The sequence below is a fragment of the Polypterus senegalus genome, chromosome 1, assembly GCF_016835505.1.
Source record: "Polypterus senegalus isolate Bchr_013 chromosome 1, ASM1683550v1, whole genome shotgun sequence".
NCBI classification, from domain to species: domain Eukaryota; kingdom Metazoa; phylum Chordata; class Cladistia; order Polypteriformes; family Polypteridae; genus Polypterus; species Polypterus senegalus.
In genome coordinates this window covers 85,700,900-85,727,766 of record NC_053154.1, presented here as the reverse complement: position 1 = coordinate 85,727,766, position 26,867 = coordinate 85,700,900, and the positions used below count along the sequence as shown (strand labels likewise).

Sequence of the window (26,867 nt, the reverse complement as noted above, 5' to 3'; positions counted from 1 at the left end):
TACAATTTTAAAACTTGTAAACAATCTCCTGTGAGTTTATACTGTATGACTGTAGCTGTTTTATTGTATCCCAGTACACATTTCAGTTGTTGTCACAAGATTTCTATGTGATTTTCACCTTACATCTAGTGGAAGGTGTCTCCAGATGTGACAGTTCCTATGTGCCATAACCTCATAAACATTAACATAATCATAAAAAGCTGAACACAAAAAATAAACTTTTATTTTGAAATTTGACCATTTATTATACAGAACAAGAAAATACACAACTGAACGTTTTAGTCCTAAATGTTGTGCTTTAATGGTAGATCCAAGCTGATGGATCTGTGATGTTTAGGACTACGCCATATCTAACAAGCAGTGGTTGCTATTGCCTGAAGCCCGCACCCCTCTGCATTTCTCAAATGTAACATAATGAATTGCAATTGTACATTTTCCAGGTATAAAAGGAAAGGTCATTATGATCACAAAAATAAATTATTTTTTCAACAAACATTTGTATCTTAGAATAAAGATTTCTGTACAGTTATCATATTGTGTATATACAGTGCCCAGGCTAGCAGAGACAGAAGCAGTCTGTTTACAAGCATTTCAGGAAAAAGAAATTACAAGAGGCTTCCTGCGGGCAGTCACAGAGTTTCCCAAAGCGGGCTCCCTTCTTCACTGAGCAGTAGTCTCCAATCGCACACTGCAAAACAATATACAAGGATTGTCAATATTCTTTGTGATTTCATCCCAGGAATCTGTTGAAGGATGTCATCTGAGAGGAAAGAAAATTTCATTTTGCATTTTTGCAGTTAGTGGAAGTTCAAGGTAAACCCAGTAACCCTAACAAGAAATGGGAAAAGGTCAGAAAGTGTAAGCTAAATGAAGTATATAACTACACAATAGTAAAATAAGATGATAAGGTTGGCCTGGTCGGCTTCACCCTCTAAATTTCAAGGTGAATTGCATACTCATCATATGACATATTAGGGGGGCACAACAACAGTGTGCCAACAAAAGAGTGCACACAATTAACATGGAGACAGCAACAAAAGTCAATGGTGACTAACCCACATGATTACTTTTATTTACTGGAAATTTATATACTGTATATTTTTTTCAAATAATATACATGAACTGCATATCTAGAACATATAGCTTGAGGACCAACATTACACTTTCTTTCTTTCTTCTTCGTTCGACTGCTCCCGTTAGGGGCTGCAACAGCAGATCATCTTCTTCCATACCTTTCTGTCCTCTGGATTTTGTTCTGTTACACACATCACCTGCATGTCCTCTCTCACAACATCCATTAACCTTCTCTTGGGCCAGGAGTCCTCAATCACGGTCCTGGAGAGCCGCAGTGGCTGCAGGTTTTTGCTCCAACCCAGTTGCTTAATAAAAAGCACTTATTGCTAAAGTAACACTTCTGCTTCACTTTAGTGATTTTGAGCCCTTATTGCTTAATTTTGTCTTAAACAGCTATTTTAATTATTATCAATAACATGCAAATGACAAGAGAGAGCAGCATTTCTCCATTTAGCTTATTTACATTTACACCTGTGTGTATTTATCTGCACTATTGGGTTTAATTAAATACTTGGAAGAAAAATGAAGAGAAAAAAGTGAAGGACTGAGAATTACTCGTCCATTTTAGCCTTCAAATCATTTGCATGATAGAAAGGGAAAGAAAATCTAGGATATGAGAATGACCTGACATAGCAGAGTTAATTTAATTTCATAGCTTGTTAGTGCTTTATTGGCAAGAATTGCTTTCTAATTAAGCAACCAGGTCAGAACAAAAACCTGCAGCCACTGCGGCTCTCCAGGACTGGGATTGAGGACCCCTGTCTTAGGCCTTCCTCTTTTCCTCTTCCCTGGAAGCTCTATCCTTAGCATCCTTCTCCCAATATACCCAGCAACTCTTCTCTGCACATGTCCAAACCAACACAATCTCGCCTCTCTGACTTTGTCTCCCAACCATCCAACTTGAGCTGACCCTCGAATGCAGGGGTTCTCAAAGTTGGTCCTGGGGACCCCTTGTGGCTGCAGGTTTTTGATAGATAGATAGATACTTTATTAATCCCAAGGGGAAATTCACAAATTTTGTTCCAACCAGATTCCTATTCAGTGACAACACCTCTCATTTAATTAGCCTGTATTTATTTTTCTTTTATTCGACATTCAGAAAAGCATAGCAGCATGATTTTTACATTCATAAGACATTTATAAATATTTCTGCTTTTGCTAGAGATTTCAATGCTTAACTCTCTTTTGTTGATTTCATTATACTTTGCCCTTTCTCTGTGCAGTTTTTCTCCCTTCATTGTATCTTAATAACGACAACTTAAAATGAGCAAAGCAGACACCCAGGCAAACAACACTGAATAATCAAAGGCTGCAGCTGCTTTAGAGTCAGACCCACTACTGTAATTAGTAAATAATATATTAATTAAACAATTAGAACACCTAGAAAAGTAGAATAAAAATCAAGATGAAAATACTGTTAAAAAGAAAAATAATACATTATTCCTATATAACTACTTGGTACATTTTAATATATACAGTAATCCCTCCTCGATCGCAGGGTTGCGTTCCAGAACCCCCCGCGATAGATGAAAATCCGCGAAGTAGAAACCATATGTTTGTGTAGTTATTTCTATATATTTTAAGCCCTTAGAAACTCTCCCACACTGTTAACATTAGAGCCCTCTAGACATGAAATAACACATTTTAGTCAAAAGTTTAAACTGTGCTCCATGACAAGACAGAGATGACAGTTCTTTCTCACAATTAAAAGAATGCAAATATATCTTCTTCTCTTCAGGAGCAGATTTCAGAGAGAGAGAGAGAGAGCTCGCAAAGAAAAGCAAACAATCAAAAAATAAATACGTGTGCTTTTAAGTTTGCCGCGGCATTTTTTAGAGGAGCGTCAGTATCTTCTAAGCAAACAGCCTCTGTGCAAACAGCCCCTCTGCTCACATCTCCTCCGTCAGGCGCAGAGAAGTCAGAGAGAAAAAGAGAGAGAGCGCGAGATTAAAGCAAACAATCAAAAAATCAATAAGTGTGTTTTTGGAAGCACCGCGATAAAGCGGCCAGCATTCCTTAGAGGTGCGTTCGTATCCACTAGGCAAACAGCTTCTGTGCATACAGCACCTCTGCTCACAGTCCCTCGTCAGGCGCAGAGAATGTCAGAGAGGGTGAGAGAGAGGCAGAGAGAGACAAGCAAACAATCGAGCACCGCACGGGATGCATATCTTATAGCATTGAGGATTTTTAGTTAATATGTAATACATGCTCTGATTGGGTAGCTTCTAAGCCATCCGCCAATAGCGTCCCTTGTATAAAATCAACTGGGCAAACAAACTGAGGAAGCAAGTACCATAAATTAAAAGACCCATTGTCCGCAGAAATCCGCGAACCAGTGAAAAATCCATGATATATATTTAGATATGCTTACATTTAAAATCCGCGATAGAGTGAAGCCGCGAAAGTCGAAGCGATATAGCGAGGGATCACTGTATTTTTTTTTTTAGCAAACTTAGTTTTCTAATTAATATATTGTGCCTTAAACACAGAGCTTGGGAAATATCAGTTCACTTAATTAGCCCAGGAGTTCAATTAAAAACAGAAGCTGATTGGAACAAAAACCTGCACCAACAGGGGGTCCCCAGGACTGACGGTGAGAACCCCTGATCTAATGTCCTCATTTCTAATCCTATCCATCCTCATCACGCCCAATGCAAATCTTAGCATCTTTAACTCTGCCACCTCCAGCTCTATCTCCTGCTTTCTGGTCAGTGCCATCGTCTCCAACCCATATAACATAGCTGGTCTCACTACCGTTCTGTAGACCTTCCCTTTCACTCTTGCTGATATAGCAATCCATCTGTCACAAATTACTCCTGACACTCTTCTCCACCCGTTCCTCCCTGCCTGCACTTTCCTTTTCACCTCTCTTCCGCAATCCAACATTACACACAAAACACAAATGAACAGATACCCCAAACCCATTTGAATAAAAGAGTAATTGCACTGTGCAGTCTGTTGCAACAAGTCTAAAAGTGGCACGCGTCCATATGCCAACAATAACTGTTGCAGATGGAGATTAAGCTGGACATACCTTGATTAGGACATAGAAGTTTGCGGCATGGCCAAACATCCATGTCAGGTTATAGTTAACAATTTGGATGGTTTCAGAAGATACTGGAATAATGTATTTCTAGTACTTTTAGGAATGGAACATGTTTGTTTAAGAAATAACACAAATTAAGGATTAAATGCACATGCAGATACATCTCTTTACCCATCAAAAGACTTATTAATGTTCTTCTCCTCAAATGGACTCAATCACTCAATCTCTCTCCTCCGGCTTCAAATCACACAGCTTGGGGAAAAGTCATTAAAGTAGTTGGCTCACTTATTCCACATAGTTCACATACAGGGTCAGGCACAAAGTTGTGTCCTTAAGGACAATAAAACACATTTCCTGTTTCCTTTTGTGATATAACAGGCTTTACATTTAAACGTATTCCTGTTTTGACGCCACACAGGTTGGCAGAAGTTTAATGGAAGGACCAGGAAATGATAAGCAGTCAAAAAGAAAGCCAATTTCAAAAAAAAAAAGAAAGAAAAAAAAGAAAGCCAATGTTGGTGAAAAAAGATTCCCTGATATTGACTTTGTGATGTTTGCGAGTTAATGGAGGCTCTCATTGGAGCTCTTGAGAGACTGAGTGAGGAGTTTGAGTGTTGGGGCTTGAGAGTGTCCTGGGTAAAAAAGATCCAGGCCTTTAATGACCTCTTGGACACAGCCACCAGCAGTGTGTCTGTCTGCAGATAAGGTGTTGACCACGTGGAGAGGTTTACTTACCTCTATAGCAACATTCATGTCTCTGGTGACTCTTCCTATGAAGTCAGTAGACAAATTGGGAGAGCATGTGAGGGTCATGAGGTCACTGGAAAGGGGTGTGTGGCACTCCTGATATCTTTGCAAAAGGACAAAGATCCAAGTCTTTAGAGTCCTGGTGGTTCCTGTTTTGCTCTATGGTTGCAAGACATGGACAATATCCAGTAACCTGAGATGAAGAATGGACAGCTTAAGTACTGCGTATTTTCTGAGAATCCTTGGGTACCACTGGTTTGATTTTGTGTTGAAATAGCAGTTGTTCATGGACCCCCGAATAAGGCACATTACCTGCATTGTGAGGGAGTATCAGTTACAGCACTACGGTCATGTGGTGCAATCCCCTAAGGGTGATCCAGCTTACAGGATCCTCATTGTTATGGACTTCAGTGGCTTGACCAGCCTAAGGTGATGTCCATGTAACGGTTGTGGCAGATAGATGTTCATTTCCAGAGGGTTGGACTGAACCGCATGTCTGCCTGTAGGGTTGCCAACCGGAATTCCAAGCTATTTCATCATGTGATGGGTGTGGCTACATTCTATACAACCTGACCTGACCTAAACACTTTCAGAAATAGTTGATGTTAAGCATGGTGACCTACAGGGATCAGTGCTATTTTTAATATATATAAATAATTTGGAAAGTTATATAAGTAACAAGGTGGTTAAGTTTGCAGATGATACCAAACCAAGTGGATTGACAAATAATCTGGAATCCGTTGAATCATTACAGAGGAAGTAAAAAAGTTAGGTTTGAATATATGATGGGAAATTCAAAAGTACACCTTATGAGAAAGATTTAGGAGAAGGATTTAAGAGTCACAGTGGACTTGAGAGTATTAACTGCCAAAGAGTGCTCAGAAGCCATTAAGAAGGTTAACAGAATGTTAGGTTATATAGCACGGTGTGTGGAGTACAAGTCCAAGGAGGTTATACTCAAGCTTTATGATGCACTGGTGAGGCCTCATCTGGAGTACTGTGTGCAGTATTAGTCTCCAGGCTACAAATAGAGACATAGAAAAAGAAAATGGACATTGAAAAAGTCCAGAGAAGAAAATCTAGGCTGATTCTAGAAATAACGGGAAGAATTATGAGGAAAGATTAAAAGAGGTGGGCCTTTTCAGTTTAAGCAAAAGATGATTAAGAGGAGATATAACTAAAGTGTTATGAAGGGAATTAGTCCAATGGATCAAGACTGTTATTTTAAAATGAGCTCACCAAGAACATGGGGACACAGTTGCAGACTTGTTAAGGGTAAATTTTGCACAGATTTCAGTAAGTTTTCCTTAACACAGAGAACCATAGACACATGGTATAAGCCACCAAGTAGTGTGGTAGACAGTAGGACGTTGGGGACTTTCTAAACTCACTGTTATTTTAGAAGAATTAAGTGGATAGGACTGGTGAGCTTTGCTGGGCTAAATGGCCTGTTCTCATCTAGATTGTTCTAATGTTTTAATGTTTTCAACCATGCAGTATTTTATTGTGTGATGGGATGTTAAGTCTTCAATTCTTTCTTAAGGAGACACAAAAATTTTGGCTGGAAAACTACATGTAGTGAGCACAAATGTACCACTGATAATCATGGGGCATTTGCCAAAGGCAACAGTATGTCGGACAAGCTGGTCTATCCTCTAGCCTGCTCACATGTTGAAGTGTCCTTGGCAGAGCCATTTCTTGCTCTATGCAGACTATGCAGATGCATAAGGCCCCCAACACAACTAGGACCAACCCAAGCTGCAGGTTCAGCCTCAGTATATTTGAGATGTATGAAATTACCTGTATGTTTGTATCCAGCTATGCTCCATCATGTGTTTAATTAAGCATTTATATGCTTTGTGAAGGACAGCCGGGTCCCATGCCCGGCAGGGACGCCCCTGTTGCTTATGTTCTGGGGGAGCCACCATGGGCACTCCAGTACCTCCCCCGGGACGCTTGGTGGCAGCCTCCATCGCTGACGGTGATTCCCCAACCACCTGCAGTGCTCCATGGGAGATGGAGTCCTCCACAGCCTGGTTTGGGGCTTGGATGGCCGCTAGGGGGAGCTGCATAGACTCAGCAGCCTGGCTGAACGAATCTTCAGCCCCACCCGGAGGTGCTATTAGGACCAGGTGGTCAAGCACCTGGAACACTTCCGGGTGGGTTATAAAAAGGGCCAGTCACTCGAAGAGCCAGGGTCGGGAGGAGGAGGACTACGCTTGTGGAGGAGTGGTGGTAGAGGGAGAAGAGTGTGTTGTGATTTAGTGTTGGTGCTTTGGGACTGTGTTTGGGCCGTGTGGCACGGAGAAGACGTGTCCCACAGCTGAAGAAAAAATTCTGATACGTGCCTCCGTGTCTTTCTGTGTCGGGTCAGGCGCCTATATAGCGCCTTTGTTACAGCTTAAAACTTAATAACACAAAACAGCTGCAATGATTGGGAACATCTGGCTTGTGTTTATGGGACAAACAGTTCAAAATCAATTATTATCACTAGGCAGTTGTGTTGTGCTGTTGTCTACTGACAAGTGTGATGGAATAACACACTGACAACTCACGTCAGGAGGAAAATAATGGTAGCCAAAGCCACTTCGATACCTAAGATGGCATGAAAAAGGGCTTATCCCTCTGGTGCTGTAAAATGGAAATAGAACAAAATTTGGTCAGAATAAATGTAAAACATTTGTTAACAATGTTGCAAATTGGTCAGAAGTGGGAAGTAACAAAGTAAAACAAGTTTGTTACTTTTCTAAAGTAGAATTTTCAGGTAGGCTATCTGTATCTTTACTAGAGCATTTCATTTGTTTGAGACTTTCTACTTTAACTCACTATATTTCAAAGGAAAAAAAATCCAATTACATCTTGACTGAAGAAGGGGCCTGAGTTGCCTCGAAAGCTTGCATATTGTGATCTGTTTAGTTAGCCAATAAAAGGTGTCATTTTGCTTGACTTCTCACTACTCCCTACAATGAAAACAATATCTGTTAATATCTTGCCAGCAAGTTTCTGCCTCCAAAAAATAGGGGAAACTAGGTCAGATAATTTTATTAAATTATTCACATATATATGCAAAACTGAGGGATTACCCCATTATTTATTTCTTTGCACATTTTATGTCTTTGATTTCCTCATATACAAAACACTAAGCGTGAGGGAGAGAAGCAAAAGGAACAGCACAAGCAGCAACTGTGCTGATTTAAATCGTGACGATATGGGCAAGCCAATGTCAAGCAACGCTGGACTTATTAATGAGATCAAAGATACAAGTTGATCATAAAATATGCCCCATACAAGTGGTTGGCAAAAAAAAAAATAAGCCTTGTTGAATGTGTTGTCTTTTGTGCCAGCAATAAAAACACGTGCTGATAGCATTCAAAATTCACCCACTGATCTTAAAAAACACATAAAGGAAAGCATGTTCACATGAACTTTTGTTTGATTTGCCGTTTGGATATATTGATTTCTAAAACGGCAAGTAAAAATCAATTGAAATAAACTTTAGGAGGTAAGTAACGGTAGGCAAAGCCATATTAATCAGCATTAATCATTCTTTGTTTCTCATTTTGTCATTTGCAGGATGCCAGTTAAATGTTTATTCTAAACAATTGTTTTAATTTATTTTATGTACTTCTGGATAATGGCCTAGTTTATTCTTTATTGTTTTAGGTGGTAGGGGAGAAAACTTTGTTATTATATGTCATGTTGAAATAAACATTTTTGAGAAAAATGCTGCTTCTGTTGAAATTATGGATATAGAGCATCCTCATTGTTATTTTCTGTAGATTTAAATTTCTTGGGTCAACTTGAGATCATTAATTTGAATTTTAGATTTACAATCTAGACTGTTTTCTTAAAGATGTCATACCGGGATGGAGGTGGTACCCAGCCGGGATGCCTGAGAAGACAGGAGGAGGGCTTGTGCCTCCTCCAGACCTCGAGGGGGCAACCGACCTGGAGGCCTTGCGTAAAGAGCTGGGAAGCTCGACCCTGTAGGGGCCCGGGGTTACCACCAGGGGGACCCCAATACCAGGAAGACCCTAGACCTCAGCACTTCCGCCACACCAGGATGTGCTGGGGGCGAGAGAAAACGGGGACACCCAGAGTGCCTCCGGGGAGACAGCCGACACTTCCGCCACACTGGGGCGTGTCGGTGGGAGATTGCCGGGAACACAGCTGGTGCTTATTTAAAGGGGCCGCCTCCCTGCAGAAGGGACAAGAGTCGGGTGGAAGATAGGACAAGGTCTGGAGAAGGCAGGAGGTGGCCTGAAGAAACAAGAAGAGAGGGGGCATTGTGTTGGCCTGGACTGAGGGGTATTGGGGCTGGTGAGCATGGACTTTTGTAAACTAGAGATGAAAAATAAAGGTGTGGTGGGTGACTTGAGCGTGTCTGCCTGTCTGTGTCCGGGGCAATGTTCACAAAGTGTAACAGATTGATGCATCACCACAGATCATTTTAAAGGGTTTGAACTCTCCTCATTGTAGTTTTATAAAAATAGGGACCTCCAAACAGAATCTTGCATATGGTCCTCAAAAAGGCTAGAAACAGCCTTGATCGTTGAGTGTTTCAGTCCATCAGTGCACAGCTCTTTCATGAGAACCTGCATGCACACCCATGGATCTAGTTGCCAAATGTGTTCACAGTCAAGGAAGGCCCATCTATGATCTAAGCTATTAAATTCACTTGAGGATAGCAATACAGAAACCTTCCCCTTATTGGACACCTGTGTATCATTTCACACATACATTAACTCAACGGGCTAGTTTAGTGTTGCCCCATAGCCTAATGTGCACATCTCTGGATTGTAGGAGGAAAATTGGCAGACTTGGAAAAAAATCCACATAATTTAAGGAGAACACTGAATAAGATGGGATTTGAACCAAAAAGTCCATACTCCCTGTATATCCTGGATCTGGATAGGCAGATTCAACACTTAAGTGCCAGCTAAAGTGAAAAAGTAAGAAAAACGTACTAAGAAATTATAACATAAATCTGACTTAATCAGTTTTAACACGAGAAGATGCCGACAAAAGAAGAGAAGAAGCGGGCCACTAGGGTGGAGGAAAGAAGAGCTGCTCAGGAAGCAGCAAGAGTATCAACCTCTGAGCAAACGAATGCTAAACGTACAGAGAAAGAATATTGTCACACACGTGCGAGTAGGAGACAGCTAAAGGGCCTGAGTAAATGTAATACTACATCAGACCAGGGGGTGGCAGAGTGTGCTGACTGTCTCTCTCAGTTTCTTGCAGTCCATTCCCGGGAAATCTCACCAGGTCTGGCACCTCTGATGATGTCTCTTCCGACTCCGGCACTTCTGATGACGTCACTTCTGGTTCCGGCATAGATGACATCATTTCTTTCCCCAGCCCTTAAAACCACCATCTTACCTCCAAGTATTCAGTTCTGTTTTGGACTCAGTCTTGTGAACTTCTCTGTTCAATTATTTCAAACTTTTGCAGCTGGGATGTAATATACGGGTGGCTGCCCCAAACCTTTATAATGTCTGGAGACTCATTCTTCTCACAGTATGAAAACTATAAGTCAAGTGTATTCACTGCACGTTATCGTGAAGTATGCCATTACTGGTTATAAACATTAATCATATTATTAATAGTAACAATTGTATTCTCCATATACAGCATTCAAGTCTATCCATCCAAATTAAAATCCTCCAATTAGAATACTACTGTTTGTTGATAAATGTTGTCCTTATTCTACCTAATAAAAGTATTTTGTACAAAAACAATTAAAAAAAAATCTTTAATGGAAATTTAATACCAAAGGAAGTTGTCTGGTGTTCAGAATTATAAGTAGTAGTGAGCCAGCTTTGGAGGCTCCATGGCAGTCTGCTGAGTTTAGGCTGTTCAGAATGATATTGAAAAGTTCATTATAAGATGTACAGTTACAGTATAATAATTACAAATTCCTTCAGGCTAAGAGTATAAGAAAAGGTACCAAACAAACAGAATATAATGTACAACTGAAGTTCAAATTTACATGACAAACTTTCTTACCCTAGGAACTCGACTAAACTTCTTGTCCCATGTTGACAGTCTTCTGTGCTGAAGTTTCTCTAGAACCTCCTGAAGAGCACCAAGCTGCAATAAGCAGAACAATTTCTTTTGTTAAATGCAGTTTTGAGATAGAAATTTTAATAGTAGTATACTGTAATCATTTTTGTATGATATTGTATGTGTTTGTTTCATATATCCCAGAATTCTCCTCAAATTCAACAGCTATCTTGGGACCAGCAGCTTCAGCTGGTCAGTTTCCTGACCATCAAAGTCAAAAAAAATTAGCAAAAATGTCAAATCAAATGAAACACGCAAGAAGCACAATAGCAAAAGGTTTCAGTATTTTTTAATTGATTTAGGAGGTTTGTATTTGCAGTTTGTATATTGAAAGGAACTCCCCCATCTGATCTTTTATCCCATTGCTCTGGTTACCTGTGGGTCATGACCCTAGAGGCCACACCCCTAGCAATGGCACCAACAACATCTCTCAAGATGGCAGCGATCGAAGGACCTAAAAATAGCATTCAGGATGTAGAAATTACTGAATGAATTCATGCAAAAACTAATCATGACATTCAGAATGAATACTAATGACTATACGTATAAGAAGTACATTGCATAATTAATTATAGTTAACCCCAGTAACTGATGTTGACTATTGTGAAATCAGCTACCTAATCTGAGATCTCTGGAAAATGTTATGTTACGATGTTTAGAGTATATGTTCAATGCATTCAATGATAATCAAAAACAGCATCATCAGTGCATTTGTTAAAGTTAGTGTTTTAATATTATCCTGCTCTTCTTCAAAGTTTTTTTTTTACTGTGGTATCAAAGGTATCTTTTTTCATGCCAAACAAAGGTGAAGTTTGTTTCTTTCACAATATCCAGGACAATTTTATTGTTACACTTGATTTGGATAAAAATGCTAAATTACCTGAAAACAACAGCACCTTTGGCCAGGATTATGCTCAGCAAATTGTATCTCAAATGAGTAATAAGCTACCTGAGAATTGATAGTTTCAGCTCACTGCTTTGGCTGCTTGAACTGCGACAAATATGACAGCATGAAGATGTCAGATATCTGTAGACTTAACTTTATCTTGTCTGTTTCATTGTAACAGAGGTGGAGGAGAAGATGATTATAGTTGCAGAAACACTTTATGGCAGGCAAATCCATCTTAAGACTTGTGGCTTGCACCAAAACCACCAAAATTAATCAATTGTTCATTTACAAAAGCAGCTTGTCAAAAAACAAGGCCCAAGGATGTACATCGAATATGAACATGTCTTCAGCACACTGCTTTAAATGAGAGCCAACAATGGAGACAGCTAGTGAGGCAACCCTCTGTCACTCTGCTGGATGTGTCTTCTCATCCTAGTAATGTGAATGGATTACTGTTAAAAACACAGGCAGCAATGTGGTTCATCTGAAATCCAATACTTATGGATTAGATCAATATTAATTGAATGCACATTTAAAAACTGACTTGCATCAAGAGTAGCCAGGGACTAAGAAAAGTAGCAGGATGATACAGGACAGAGTAAAGACCAAGGTAGGACCATGGAAAGAGAGAGAGGCATTCACGTTAACAGGCAGAGCACATCTGTAGATTCCAAATCTGAAAAAGTTTGTCCCAGAAGTGAAATCTCTAATGTGAGAGCTCTTTGCATATTTGGAGGAAGCTGACAAGATCTGCATAAAACATTAGGGGGCAACTCTAAGCTCAGCATTTCTCAACCTTTAAGTATTTGCGACCCAAGTTTTTTTTTTCATAAGTTCATCAGTTTTAATCGTGCCCCCCCCCCCTAACGTTTTTTTGAAAGGAGCCCACTAATACCAATTTGTTCTTTTTTAATTAATGATATATCATAGATGCATATTATATTATACCTACTTAACTTTTATTGACATTTATCTAACTCTATATTTATTGTTCTAGTATCAGAATGTAGTTTAAGTTCATTTGTTTTGGTTTCAATAGATATATTTTTCATATTTTTGATTCTTGTTTTCTTTTTTTACACATCTTCACGCCCCCTTTTTGTTACTTCGCGCCCCCCTAGGGGGGCCTGCCCCACAGTTTGAGAACCACTGTCTTAGCTGATGACAGATAACCCAAATGTGCTCTTAAGGGTGTCTGATCCTCCAACAGAGATGGAGAGGCCGTGGAGAACTTGTGGGAAATCTGTGTGTGAAATGACCAATACCTTGACTTCAATTTTTAGAATAGAAGATGACTTGCATTTCCTCCCTTTTCCAAGGGCGCTTAATTTAATGATTGAATCTCCCTTAGCAATCCACTCCTAAATGGCTCCACCGCTTCCTAAATTCTTTTAAGGCCTGGTCCAGAAGTCCCTCAGAGTAGTGATTTAAAGGCTTGTGTGACAGACACCTCACAGGACAGTGGTTAAAAGTAAACAAGAATTTTAAAAGGAAAATAAAATGTTTGGTTATATCATAGAAAGTGTTGAATATAAATCAAATGATGTTGTGTTCAGACTATATAACACACTAGTAAGACAACATCTGGGGTATTGTGTGCAGTTCTGGTCCCCATGCTACAAGAAAGACATAGCAGCACTAGAAGTCGTGCAGAGGAGAGTCACGAAGTGTATCCCTGGATTTTAGGACATATCAGACATTCACGTGGAATTAAACCTGTTTAATTATTTTAAAATGAGTGGCAGCCTTTCCAGCAGCTCTGTGTATGACTTTCTACCTTTTTCTCTATTTCACTGATCACTCCTACCACTTTATTTTATGTGGACTCATTCCCTGGACACTTTTTACTACTTTTTGCTACTTTTTTTGTGAATTTCCCATTGGGATTAATAAAGTATCTATCTATCTATCTATCTATCTATCTATCTATCTTATATAATGCATTTCTATCTATCTATCTATCTATCTATCTATCTATCTATCTATCTATCTATCTATCTATCTATCTATCATATAGTGCCTTTCATATCTATCTATCTATCTATCTATCTATCTATCTATCTATCTATCTATCTATCTATCTATCTAGTCTCAAGCAAAGGAGACTGTATGGGGACCTTTTCCATGACTTCCCAATTCTCAAAGGTATTGATAGAATACATGTAGCAACACTGCTGAACGGTGATTCACGTAATTGAGGACACCAGTAGAAATTAATAGGGAAGTGCATTTAGGACTGGAGCCAGAAAGCACTTCTTTATACAAAGAGTTGTGGGAATCTGGAACAAAATACTAATCTGTGTAGTTGTGTCAGAAACCTTGGCAACCTTTAAATATCTTTATGGAATACTGGGACAGCTTCGCTATTATGTAAACATGCTTGCCTAACAGACTGAATGGTCTTCTCTCGTTTGCCAAATGCATGTTCTTATGTTCCAAGTCTCACTTTCAACTGTGAGGAGAGGATGTAAGTAAGTCATTGCTAAAATTTCAAAATACGACAATGAGATTAGCCTGGACCTGGAAACACCAATCTGAAAATACTCCTAAATTAACACACATAATAAATAAATGATTGGAGATGTGAATACTGCACAGCTGTCTTCTGATTCTGTTTAGGCTTTGGGTCTGCCAGACCTTTTCCTTTCAGAGTTTCCCCCAATTTCCAAGTTCCCATTGTTCACACTGGCATCTTGGTTTTCTTCACAGGTTCTCTAAAGGAACAACCTGAAATCCTATGAGTTGTAATGGTCTGTCTGTCTTCCTTTTTTAAACTGCCTTTTTCTTGCCATTAAGATTGCAATATATGATACAACAGTTTTCAAATAATTATGAAGATGGTCTAGCAACACAGCCTTTGTTCCAACACTGCTTGTATACAGTAAGTAGGTTTGTAAGTAATCAACAAAAATTGGGTCACCCGCAGGAATTGTTCATATGAACTTCCATTGCTGCAGAAAAGCTTTAAGTTGTTAACCCATTACTTGTTATATCATTTTTCAGTTTTTGGTAACCTAAATGTTCTTTTTTACCTCTGATTGTTTATGCCATACATTTGTAAAATTTCAGGTTATTCACCGGACTTAAACTGCTTACATAAAAAAAAAAAAAAAAACAGAAAAAAATCAGAAGAGTTCTAAAACTATGTATACTGTATACTGGAAATATTTCATATATACTATATAATGCATGTTTATGTCTAACATTATTCTTTGTGTTTATGTTGCACTTCTTTTTTTATAATATATTTTTAATCATTGCAAAGAACTCTGGTCTTTTAAGTACTTAATAGGAATAAACTGAATTCAATTAAAACTGAACTGAATTTATCCTTTGATTTTTCATTATTAATTCATTTTTATTTATATCTTCACAAGCATTCAGTGCCCAGGTTTCCTGATCAGGTTAGGTCGGGTTGGGGAGCATGCACTGGTACAGCATGTTGCCACACCCACCGCACGATGAAACCTCACCACACGAGATCCTGGTTGGTAACCCCTCAGGCAGACACATAGTTCAGTCCCATCCTCTGGAAATGACCATCCATCTGCCACAGACAGGTTTTATATGGGCATTCTCTTGGCCTGGTCCTCAACAGTGAGGATCCTGCAAGCCTGATCACCCTCTGGAAATTGCACCACATGGCCATAGTGCTGTAACTCCATCACAATGCAGGTAATGTGCCTCATTCGGGACTCCATGAACAACTGCTCATTCAAGACAAAGTCAAATCAGTGGTACCCAAGGATTCTCCAAAGAGACATGGTACCAAAGGATTCCAGTCTTTGTCTCTGATCACTAGACAGCATCCATGTCTCTAAACCATATAGCAAGACATGAAGGACCAGGACTCTAAAGATTTGGACCTTTGTATTTTTGCAGAGATATCAGGAGTGCCACACACCCCTTTTCAGTGACCTCATGGCCCCCCATACTTTCCCAATCCATCTACTGACTTCATAGGAAAAGTCACCAGAGACATGAATGTCACTGCCAAGCTAAGTAAACCTCTCGACAAAGTCGACACTCCCTCCACAGACAGACACACTGCTGATGGCAGTGCCCAAGAGGTCATTGAATGTTTTTTTATCCAAGACACTCGAAAGCCCTGACACTCTGACTCCTCACTCAGTTTCTTGATAGTTCCGATCAGAGCCTCCATTGACTCTGCAAATATCACAGCATCGTCAGCAAAGTCAAGGTGACTGAATCTTTCTTCACCAACCCACAGCCGCTGGACCCCACAACCCTGCCCAACACCCAGTCCATCCAAGCACTGAACACAGCAGGAGCAAAAACTCACCCCTGACGAACCCCAGTATGAACTGAGAAAAACACAGAGGTTCAGCCTCCACTCTGCACAGCACTCACAGTACTAGTGCTTTTGATTTACTACTAATATTCATGGCATCACTAATGTTCTGATTCTGCTGTGACTCAATTCAGGAACTTGGTATTTTATAAGTCTGTATTCAAGATAAATATAATAATCACTGCACTTGTGAGAATTACTTCGTGAGAACTGACAAAAGATTACAAAGATTCTCATGTTATTATTAAGTAACTGAGATTTTCAAATCTCAGTCTCATGAGGCTCATTAGTAAGATGTTTTAAAATTGGACTGAAAAATAATGTGTGATATAAATAAAAATAAAGTTTCGTGAAAACGTAGTGTGACAAGACATTTTTAAAAAGTCTTTAAGTAGCATTGGTTCTTGTCCCTAGTGTGTGCTTGGTGTGTGTGTGTGTGCCCTGCGATGGGCTGGCGCCCTGCCCGGGGTTTGTTTCCTGCCTTGTGCCCTGTGTTGGCTGGGATTGGCTCCAGCAGACTCCAGTGACCCTGTAGTTAGGATATAGCGGGTTGGATAATGGATGGATGGTTCCACAGACGCTGTTATTTCATTTTTCTATGTGAAAGTAGCTGGACTTAAAAGCAAACATCTAAAAAGTACATTTTAGTAAAAGCCTCTGAACTATTTATCTTCCTACGCAATGCCAGTTTGTATGCATGTTTGTGTTGCTCCCTCTCATTGTTTAATATGTTAGAAATCATACTATTTTTGTTCATTTCAAAAAATGTGTTAATGCTTTCAATTAAAGCCATTTGATCATCAAGAGGAATTTTAAAAACAGACTCGTATTTTATTCCACATAAACTAATGATCATGGCAGCATTTACCACTGCATTTAGAAATCTTTGACAATTGCCATTCTAAATTAACTCCAAGTGAGTGTGTGTGCAGGTGGTGCCCTGAGTTCTTGCCTTGTATCGGATGCTTCAAAGAGAGGTGTTGGTCCCCTGCAACTCTGAACCCAATTAACAGGTAAGAGTATATAAAGTGTCCTGCGGTGGGTTGGCACCCTGCCTGGGAATGGTTCCTGCCTTGTGCCCTGTGTTGGCTGGGATTGGCTCCAGCAGACCCCTGTGACCCTGTGTTCGGATTCAGCAGGTTGGAAAATGGATGGATGGATGGAGTATATAAAGTTATGTTAGAATTTTGATTATAATAAATATTTGCCAACCTAACTTGAGACAAAAAATTTAATGGCAACATTATAACAGCAAGAACATATTTTATTGCTGCTTATACCATCTGGAAAGCTAAAAAAAGAGACAGAGCAAATGCATCTTAGGTTGGTACTGCTGCCACACAGCTCTCCTGGAGGCTGAACCCACAGCCTGGTCACTGTCTGTGTGCAGTCTGCATGTTCTCCTCTGTCTCTGAAGGTTATTCTCCAAGTAAAACTAATACCCTTAAGGACTGGTGACTCTACACTGGCCCCGTGTCAGTGGCTATGGAGCGACTGGGCCCTGCGATGTTCTACTACCCTGTCCAGGGTTGTTTTTTCCTGTGCTGCTAACTTGGGCACTGGCTCGCCATTAATCATAAAAGGATAAGCAAGTTGGCAAATGAATTAATAGATGGATGAATTCACAATGAGAACAAATGCATGTAGAATTTAGAATATCTGAGGCAATCAGCCCCTCTTGTACTCCGCTCACGCAATCAATGAGTCAAACTTAGATGCCAGAACTACGTCTGATGAGCAGACATTACACACGGTACTAAATACGTGCATGACATTTAATGTTCTCTGTCCACATGATCACTATGTAAATATATTGTTTGCATCAATTTGGCACTTGTAGATATTTATACAACAAAATTTACTGGCATGGAATAGTTCACCGTTCAACAAAAACAGACTTAAAGAGGCAATGAAAAAGAAAATAGCAAAAAAAAAAATTAATTTCTTTTGCTTCCATTGCTAAAGCATAAATATTCACTAGTTTCTAGCCTTCTAAAAGCATACAGTAAACAAGAGCAATCCATAACAGATGATCCCCTAGCAATGATGCAATAGTAATGTTAGTTTCTCCAATACAATCATTGTAAATATTACAAACATTGTCAATTGGCAGTAAATTTTCTTCACATGTTTTGATCAGAGTCAATAAAGTCTTTTCGCGGTTAGTCCTTGCTCCACATTTGCTAGGATCCTTTGTTTGTCACCGGCCCCGATCATTTTGGGTTCATGAATGTTCCAGCCACGAGTAAGAAGAGGAATTATTATTAGGACTCTTTACATTTTACTGCTTTTTTATCCGATGTGTTAACCACCGCTACACATGTAGCCCTAAGTGATCTAATAATTCACTTATGTATCCAAAGTGACAATCATTTATGAACTATTGAACTATTAGGAATTCATAATAGAGTACTCATTACTGCCATCTCCTGGGAAACAACATAAGTTTCCAAATCTGCCGAATCTGACTTGGAGTCGTAGGGGACCAGAGGCCACCCTGGCATCACTGGCCACGTCACAGGAAGCAGCCCTAGAAAGAACACTAGTCCATGCAGGACCCATTAAGGCCCAAAGGTTTCAGTTGAAAATCTCAAATTCCCCTAACTTGCACATCTTTGTTGATGTGTTGAGAAAACTCCCACAGACAGGAGGAGAACACGTAAATACAACACAGGCAATGTCTAGGCATGGAACTGAAACCCAGGCCAGTTAATCTATGAAACAGAAGTGCTACCCACTGCACCTCTTAAAAGCACAAATTAACTTTTAAAACATTAACAATATGTAACATAATATTCTCAAACTTGCTTAATACATTTCAGAGTTATAGGAGACCCAGAGTTCATCCTTGAAGTATCAGGCACAAGTTTGGAATCAACCCAGTGCAGGGTATCAGTCAACCACAGGACCCACTTACACAGACACCCACACTCGTACAGAGTAGGCTTGGAAGTGAAAAACCTCTCAAAAATGAAGAGTTTATTGAAACTACGAAGAGAATAAAATACAAAGAGAGTTTTTTGTCAACAAATAGTTACACATTTACTAAACAAACATGTCAAATACAATGAAACAGATAGAGAAAAAGCTCTATGATTCAATTTTTTGTTGCTGGATAGTAACAAGGAGATTGGGGTTCACATCTAAGATCCGCCCTCCAAGGAGTCGGCATGTCTGCATGGGTTTCCTGCAGTACTCCTATTTCCTCCCACAATCCAAATACATGCACATTAGGTGGATTGACAATGGTAAATTGGCCCTTGTGTGTTCACTCTGCAATATACTGGCACCCTGTCCAGGGATTGATCTTGCCTTGCACCCTCTGCTTGACATGATAGGCTCCAGCTTCCCAACTCTGGATATGATATATATATATATATATATATATATATATATATATATATATATATATATATATATATATATATATATATATATATATATATATATATATCTGCAGTGGGCTGGCACCCTGCCCAGGGTTTGTTTCCTGCCTCACACCCTGTGTTCGCTGGGATTGGATCCGGCAGACTCCTGTGACCCTGTGGTTGGGTATATAGCGGGTTGGATAATGGATAAGTGGATGGATATATTTATTTATCTTATATATTTTTTTTCTTTATATATTTATTTATTTATATGTATATATATAACTGGATATACAGAAGCTTTTATATACAGAAGAAGGTTTACTTGGAAAACAAAGCTTGGCGACAGCTCCAAGCTTGTAATCTTAACCACTATGGAAAGGCAGTAATATGATCAAACCACCTAACTGTCGGAGTTACTCATATAACCTCTGTGATGGAGCAGCAGGTACAGCATATGGATGGACATCAAATAACTATTTTACTTAACACATGTGAAGATCCTGCTGTGTGAAAGCCTTGCTAAACAGCTATAAGTAAATATTTGTTTTAGTGGTTCCAATTTTCTGAAGCTGCCTCCTTAAGTCTGGTCATGAGGCTCCAGAAACTGTAGTAATTACATTAAGAGGTGAATTGTACTTTGTCCACATGGTGATTGCTTTACAGCTTCAGATACTAAGCCAGCGTTTCTCAACCTTTAAGTATTTGCGACCCGAGTTTTCATAACAGTTTTAATCGCGCTCCCACTAACATTTTGTTTGAAATGTAGATGCATATTTTATTATACCTACTTAACTTTTATCGACATTTATCTATCTAACTCTATATTTATTGTTCTAGTATCAGAATGTAGTTTAAGTTAATTTGTTTTGGTTTCAACAGATGTTTTTTTCATATTTTTGATTCTTGTTTTCTTTTTTTCACATCTTCGCGCCGCTGTTTTTTGTTACTTCGTGGCCCCCTAGGGTGGCCCTCCCCACAGGTTAAGAACCACTGTGCTAAGGTTCGGTTTCTGGTCAGGTCAATGTCTGAACCAACATGCAATGTATCACCACTCTTCAGAACGATGGTGAATAAAATCACCATACGTGGACATTTTTCTCCCTCAATCAGAAGGCCACCATACAGCTGTTAGGTTTAAGAATAGTTTATAGCCGCAGTTAAATCAACTATTATATGCGACTAACTGTCTGTAATCAACTGAGTGAATTAAGTGCCACATCTTGAGTTATTCTTGTGTATGTAATGTAATGCATAATATAATTTATTTATTTATTATTATGATTATTATTAATATTAGAATTAAGTTTGAGGTTTTTCTGTTCCTGATATTTTATGTTGATTATTTGGTCTGTGAGGAACTGTATGCAGGTAAGAATTTCGCTGTACAATATGAATGTAACTAAATCAAAGAGCCTGACCTTGACTGTCTGTCTGCGGTGCCCTAATGTGTGCATGTATTTCTTTGCCAGTCACACAGTCTTCTTTCACTGCATGTCCCAAAGAAGTGCATGTTAATTGAAAGTGGTTTCTCTTAGTTAGCCTGGTGTATGTGAGTGAGCTCTGAATGCCTTTGAAACTGACACAGCAGGCTTGAGAAGTGAATACATAATTTGTTCTGTATTAAAGTATTATTAACTAAATACTTATTTATGGTTATTAATATGTAGATGTTAATAATATTCATATGAATTGTCCACCCGCTATCACCATTACAATACATTTTCTCAAAGCTTGTTCATATATTGTTTCATAATTATTTACACAACATGACTGCTTACCTTAAAAGAGCCAGATTGCTTGCAGTTTCTTTATAGAACTTTATTTTTAATTTATCTGTACTCTGAAAAGAAAGCAATCATCCATCTGGCCTGATTTGATTAAGATATTGTACTGAAGCTCTTACTGATTTCTACCTTACTCTTTAATTAAATCCTTAAAGCATATATATCTTACAATCCATATTCATTGCACAGCCTGTTTGAGAATAACACACATAGCATAACATAACATTCTGTTAAAATTCCAAATGATGAAAAGGTAAACATCAAAACTTTCAATAAAACGTTTGCCTGTACACAGCATATGTAGATTCATCACAAGATCACCTCCTTACTCCCAAGTCGCACGTGTGAGAAGATTATTATGTACTGCCTTGTGTAGGAGTGCTACACACAAGAAGTTGTTTCATTTAAAGCTGCCCTTCTCCATTACAATGATCATTCATGTACTTGAAAAATATCAGACATCGGGTATGAGAGTGTACTATGTCAGAATAAGTAATATGTTCATTTTTAATGCAACTTTTCCCAAGTAATTCAGAAAACCATCTAATAATATCAACACATTGCTAATGAAATTGTACATTTTTGAAAAGAAATTATATATTAAAGCAAATGTCTTGGATTAAGCATTCCAGTCAAATGCAGTCAAATATGGTTTTAAAATACCTTTCAAGAAGGGAAAAAAGGAGGTACACATGGAGCTAAGAGTTCCAGATTACATAATCTTGCTTTCCTGGACAGCTGCAATAAAGTCAAAATAATGTAAATCGAAATGATCTATTTTAAAGGTTGAGTCAATTGAAGCCATTGGCATTTAAAAGAGCTGGGGCTCAGAAAGGTCTAATGAAACTGCCAAGTTAATTAATTTTAAAACCTTCAGTAAAGTAAATCAAAAAGAAGAGCGACTTTCAGTATAGAGGAATAGTAAAGACGAGTTCCACACCTGAAGTATAATTAGTGAATTTCTAGAACAAAAGAAGCACAACGAAATGAATACACCAAAACGCTTACCAGTTCCTTTTCTTGCTCGCTATCAATTGTTTTAGCAGGAAATTCGTCCAGCCACCTGTCTTCTACACGACGGGACTGGATAACAGAGTACATTAAAAAGAACAAAATCAAGATAAATACGATGGCCTTTTTCATAGCTCCAGCACAGAGGTTTGTTGTCGGAACTTTTAAGACGCGTCTATTGATCCGTACTCACAGAGCGCGACTAATCGTCTGCTACTCCGTCGCTGTCCGAGGTGCTTAAATTAGCGGCACTCAGCGTGAAGCCGAGAAAAGTAAGAGGCGCGCGCCCCTGCCGGCGGGCCCGCGCACACAGCTGTACATACAGACGAGCGGAACTGCGAGCAAACCCAGAGCTTTAAACAGTAAGATAATTGACTGGTCAACTTAAGAATTTAAGAATATGTAACGGTACTATTGCTAGCACATTTTTAATGTTTTGCAAGTTTTTAAACAATTTTAAATGGATGTTAAATATCTTAAATAATATCAAGCAGTATCGACAGGCACCTCAAAGGACTTTCTTTTCAACAAATAATTATAATAATTAATTTAACACTTTATTAAAGGATGATAGTACATAAAATGTATTGTCAGACTTCTAAACAGCAACTGGAAGTGAAAAGTATATTCGTCAGATTTGGTATATCTAATTCACAGAACGAGTTAAACTGCTTTTCGGATCTATTCCTGACCCACTTTGTCGTAGCCGTCACTTACTTAGTTGTTACATAAAATGAAAATGAAAGAAAGTATCTTATTTAATCTACTCTCAATTACTCGCTTAATCCTTTCCGTTTTTAGACGGGCTTTGCAACCAAACAGCATCAAGTGGTTCATTTAACCAAGAAGGAAAAACAACTTCCCTTAATAGTACTGAGTAAGATGCGGCAGCGGTTTAGCTTCTCTTCTTATGTGTGAGCCTGTTATCAGCATTGGCAATGTTCTGTTGCCTTCCAGGAAGAATCTCGGATGGTGTTTACATTTTTAACTATAGACGGTGCGTGAAAGTTGTATAGAATTCAAAGAAAAAAAGTAAACGAGAAAAAAAGCCATGGTGCAAAAATTCGAAAGATTGCTGTGAACTGAGACGTTTACGATTTTTCAGGTTTTTAAACGATCGAGTTATTATTAGTATCATTTTAAGAAATAAAGTAAAAAAAATGATAACTTATAAAGTAGAACCCTAGCAACACTGAACGAAGTCACCCAAAGCTTAAAGGAGTTAACTGAAGGTTCAAGAAGATAATTTCCTTATAACTCTGAACCTCCAAGGCATTAAGTTCAATGGCCAACAAATCGGTTATTGTCCTTGTAGTTGGTTGCCATTTTACTTCCTACAAATGATTCACTTAATGATCAAATGTATTAGATGATCAGATAATATATATATATATATATATATATATATATATATATATATATATATATATATATATACTATATATATATATACTGCTCACAAAAATTAAAGGAACACTTTAAAGAAACACATTAGATACATCAGATCTCAATATGAAGTTGGATATCTATACAAATAACGACAGGGCAATGTCTTAGGAACAAAAGGATGCCAAGTCTTTTAATGGAAATAAAAGTTTTCTGCCTACAGAGGGCTCAATTGTGTAGACACCCTAAAATCAGAGTGAAATGAAGATGTGGCAGGCTAGTCCATTTTTCAAAAACTTAATTTAAAATGCTTTTCAGTATCTTGTGTGGCCCCACGAGCTTGTATGCATGCTTGACAACGTCGGGGCATGCTCCTAATGAGACGACGGATGGTGTCTTGTGGCATTTCCTCCCAGATCTGTATGAGGGCATCCCTGAGCTGTTGTACAGTCTGAGGAGCAACCTGGCGGTGCCTAATGGACCGAAACATAATGTCCCACAGATGTTCTATTGGGTTTAAGTCAGGGGATCGTGAAGGCCATTCAATTGTTTCAATTCCTTCATCCTCCAGGTACTGCCTGCATACTCTTGCCACATGAGGCCGGGCATTGTCGTGCATTAGGAGGAAACCAGGACCTACTGCACCAGCGTAGGGTCTGACAATGGGTCCAAGGATTTCATCCTGATACCTAATGGCAGTCAAGGTGTCTTTGTCTAGCTTGTAGAAGTCTGTGCGTCCCTCCATGGATATGCCTCCCCAGACCATCACTGACCCACCACCAAACTGGTCATGCCGAATGATGTTACAGACAGCATAACATTCTCCATGGCTTCTGCAGACCCTTCAACGTCTGTCACATGTGCTCAGGGTGAACCTGCTCTCATCTGTGAAAACACAGGGTGCCATTGGTGGACCTGACAATTCTGGTATTCTATGGTAAATGCCAATCGAGCTCCACTGCGCTGGGTTGTGAGCACAGGGCCCACTAGAGGACGTTGGGCCCTCAGACCACCCTCAAGAAGTCTGTTTCTGATTGTTTGGTCAGAGACATTCACACCAGTGGCCTGCTGGAGGTCATTTTGTAGAGCTCTGGAAATGCTCATCCTGTTTGTCCTTGTCCAAAGGAGCAGATACCAGTCCTGCTGATGGGTTAAGGACCTTCTATGGTCCTGTCCAGCTCTCCTAGACTAACTGCCTGTCTCCTGGAATCTCCTCCATGCCCTTGAGACAGTGCTGGGAGACACTGCAAACCTTCTGGCAATGATACGTATTGATGTGCCATCCTGGAGAAGTTGGACTACCTGTGCAACCTCTGTAGGGTCCAGGTATCGCCTCATGCTACCAGTAGTGACACTGACTGTAGCCAAATGCAAAACTAGTAAAAAAAAAAAGTCAGAAAAGATGAGGAGGGAAAAATGTCAGTGGCCTCCACCTGTTAAACCATTCCTGTTTTGGGGGTCATCTCATTGTTGCCCCTCTAGTGCATCTGTTGTTAATTTCATTAACACCACAGCAGCTGAATCTGATTAACAACCCCCTCTGCTACTTAACTTACCAGATTAATATCCCATAAGTTTCATTGACTTTATGCTATACTCTGATTAAAAAGTGTTCCTTTAATTCTTTTGAGCAATATATATATATATAAATTGATACTTTTTATTATCAAGACACCATTAAATTGATTTACAAAATAACCAATACATTACTATAATTATAGCCAGTGTCATCTACCACAGGAAAAGATGACTCCAGGATGCTGAGCACAACACACTTTTCTTGTCATCTTCTGTCCAATGCATGTGTTCCTTTGCCCATTTTAACCTTTTCTTTTTATTTGAAAGTTTCACATATATTTTTTCTTTGAAACTTGGCCATTAAGGCCTGCATCCCAGAATCATCTTTTCTCTGTTGCAGACGACACCATTACCTGGCATATATTTAAAGAAGCCATCTGAGGACCAAGGTATTTTTTTCTCAAACTGCAGATTCTGATCTCCGTATCCTTTTATGCAGTTGCTCATCTGAGCTTTCCTCTTCTTTTTCTAGATCCAGTTTGCCCTCTTCTCTCAAGACAGTAACAGAGCAGAAAAGTGCTAATTCAACTACAAAGGTTTCTCTAATAACCAATTAGCATGTAAACAAGAGGATGAATTAAGGGATTTTGCCATTAGGGCAAGGAAGGAATTGCTGGTGAAAAAGGAGCTTTGTAGAGATATGTGAATTATATAGTAAACCATTTTAAACACTAGTAATGCCATGGTTATATTTGTAAATAAACATAATGATACATAATGAAACATAATTAACATAATAAAAGGTATAAATCTACATTAAAACATGAAAGTTTTCTGGGTGATTCCAAATTTTTGTATATATGTATGTATATAATCACACTGCTCAAAAAAATTAAGGGAACAATTAAACCACATGCTGGATCTCAATGAACAAAACATTCAAGTAGAAAATGTTTGCTCAGTAATACTGTGCAATTCATTGAGAACAAAATGATGTAACAACAGTCAATGGAAACCAAAATCACCAGAACATTGGGAACTGGATTCAACATCACTCCTAAAATCAAAGTCAACAATTGAAATCACAGGCTGATCCAACTTACGTGAATTTCAGCACAGCAAATCATAATGTGAGTCAGTAGTGTGTGCGGCCCCCAAATACCTTCATGCACTCCCAACAATATCTGGGCATACTCCTGATGAGACAATGCATGGTCTTCTGGGGTATCTCCTCTCAGATCTGAATCGGGCATCAGTGAGCTCCTGGAAGTGTGTGTTGCTACTTGGCAGTGTTGGATGCACCAAAACATAATGTCTCAGAAGTTCACTGTTGGATTTAGGTCAGGGGAATGTGTAGACCAGTCAATGGTATCAATGCCTTCCTCATCCAGGAAATGCCTACACACTCTGGCCACATGAGACCAAGCACTGTCCTGCACCAGGAGGAACCAAGTGCCCACTGCACCAGCATAAGTTCTGACAATGGCTTTAAGGATTTCATCCTGGTACCTAACACCAATCAGGGTATTGTTGCCTAGCTTGTGGAGGTCTGTGTGAATCTCCAAGAATATGCCTCCCCAGTCCATCACTGACCCACCGCCAAACTGGTCATGCTGGATGATTTTTCAGGCTGCATAACAGTCACCAAGGCATCTCCAGACTC

General features: G+C 39.1%; 1 protein-coding gene across 1 annotated transcript; it reads right to left on the bottom strand.

Annotated features, from left to right (window-relative positions):
• Positions 1-201: 201 nt before the first annotated feature.
• LOC120528570 (cocaine- and amphetamine-regulated transcript protein-like) lies at positions 202-22,797 on the bottom strand. Its single transcript, XM_039752752.1, has 3 exons — positions 22,298-22,797; positions 10,877-10,960; positions 202-688 (listed from the first exon to the last, which is right to left on the bottom strand). The coding sequence occupies exons 1-3, from the start codon at positions 22,430-22,432 to the stop codon at positions 581-583; spliced, it is 327 nt and encodes a 108-aa protein (XP_039608686.1). The 5' UTR covers positions 22,433-22,797; the 3' UTR covers positions 202-580.
• Between the last annotated feature and the right edge of the window lie 4,070 nt (positions 22,798-26,867).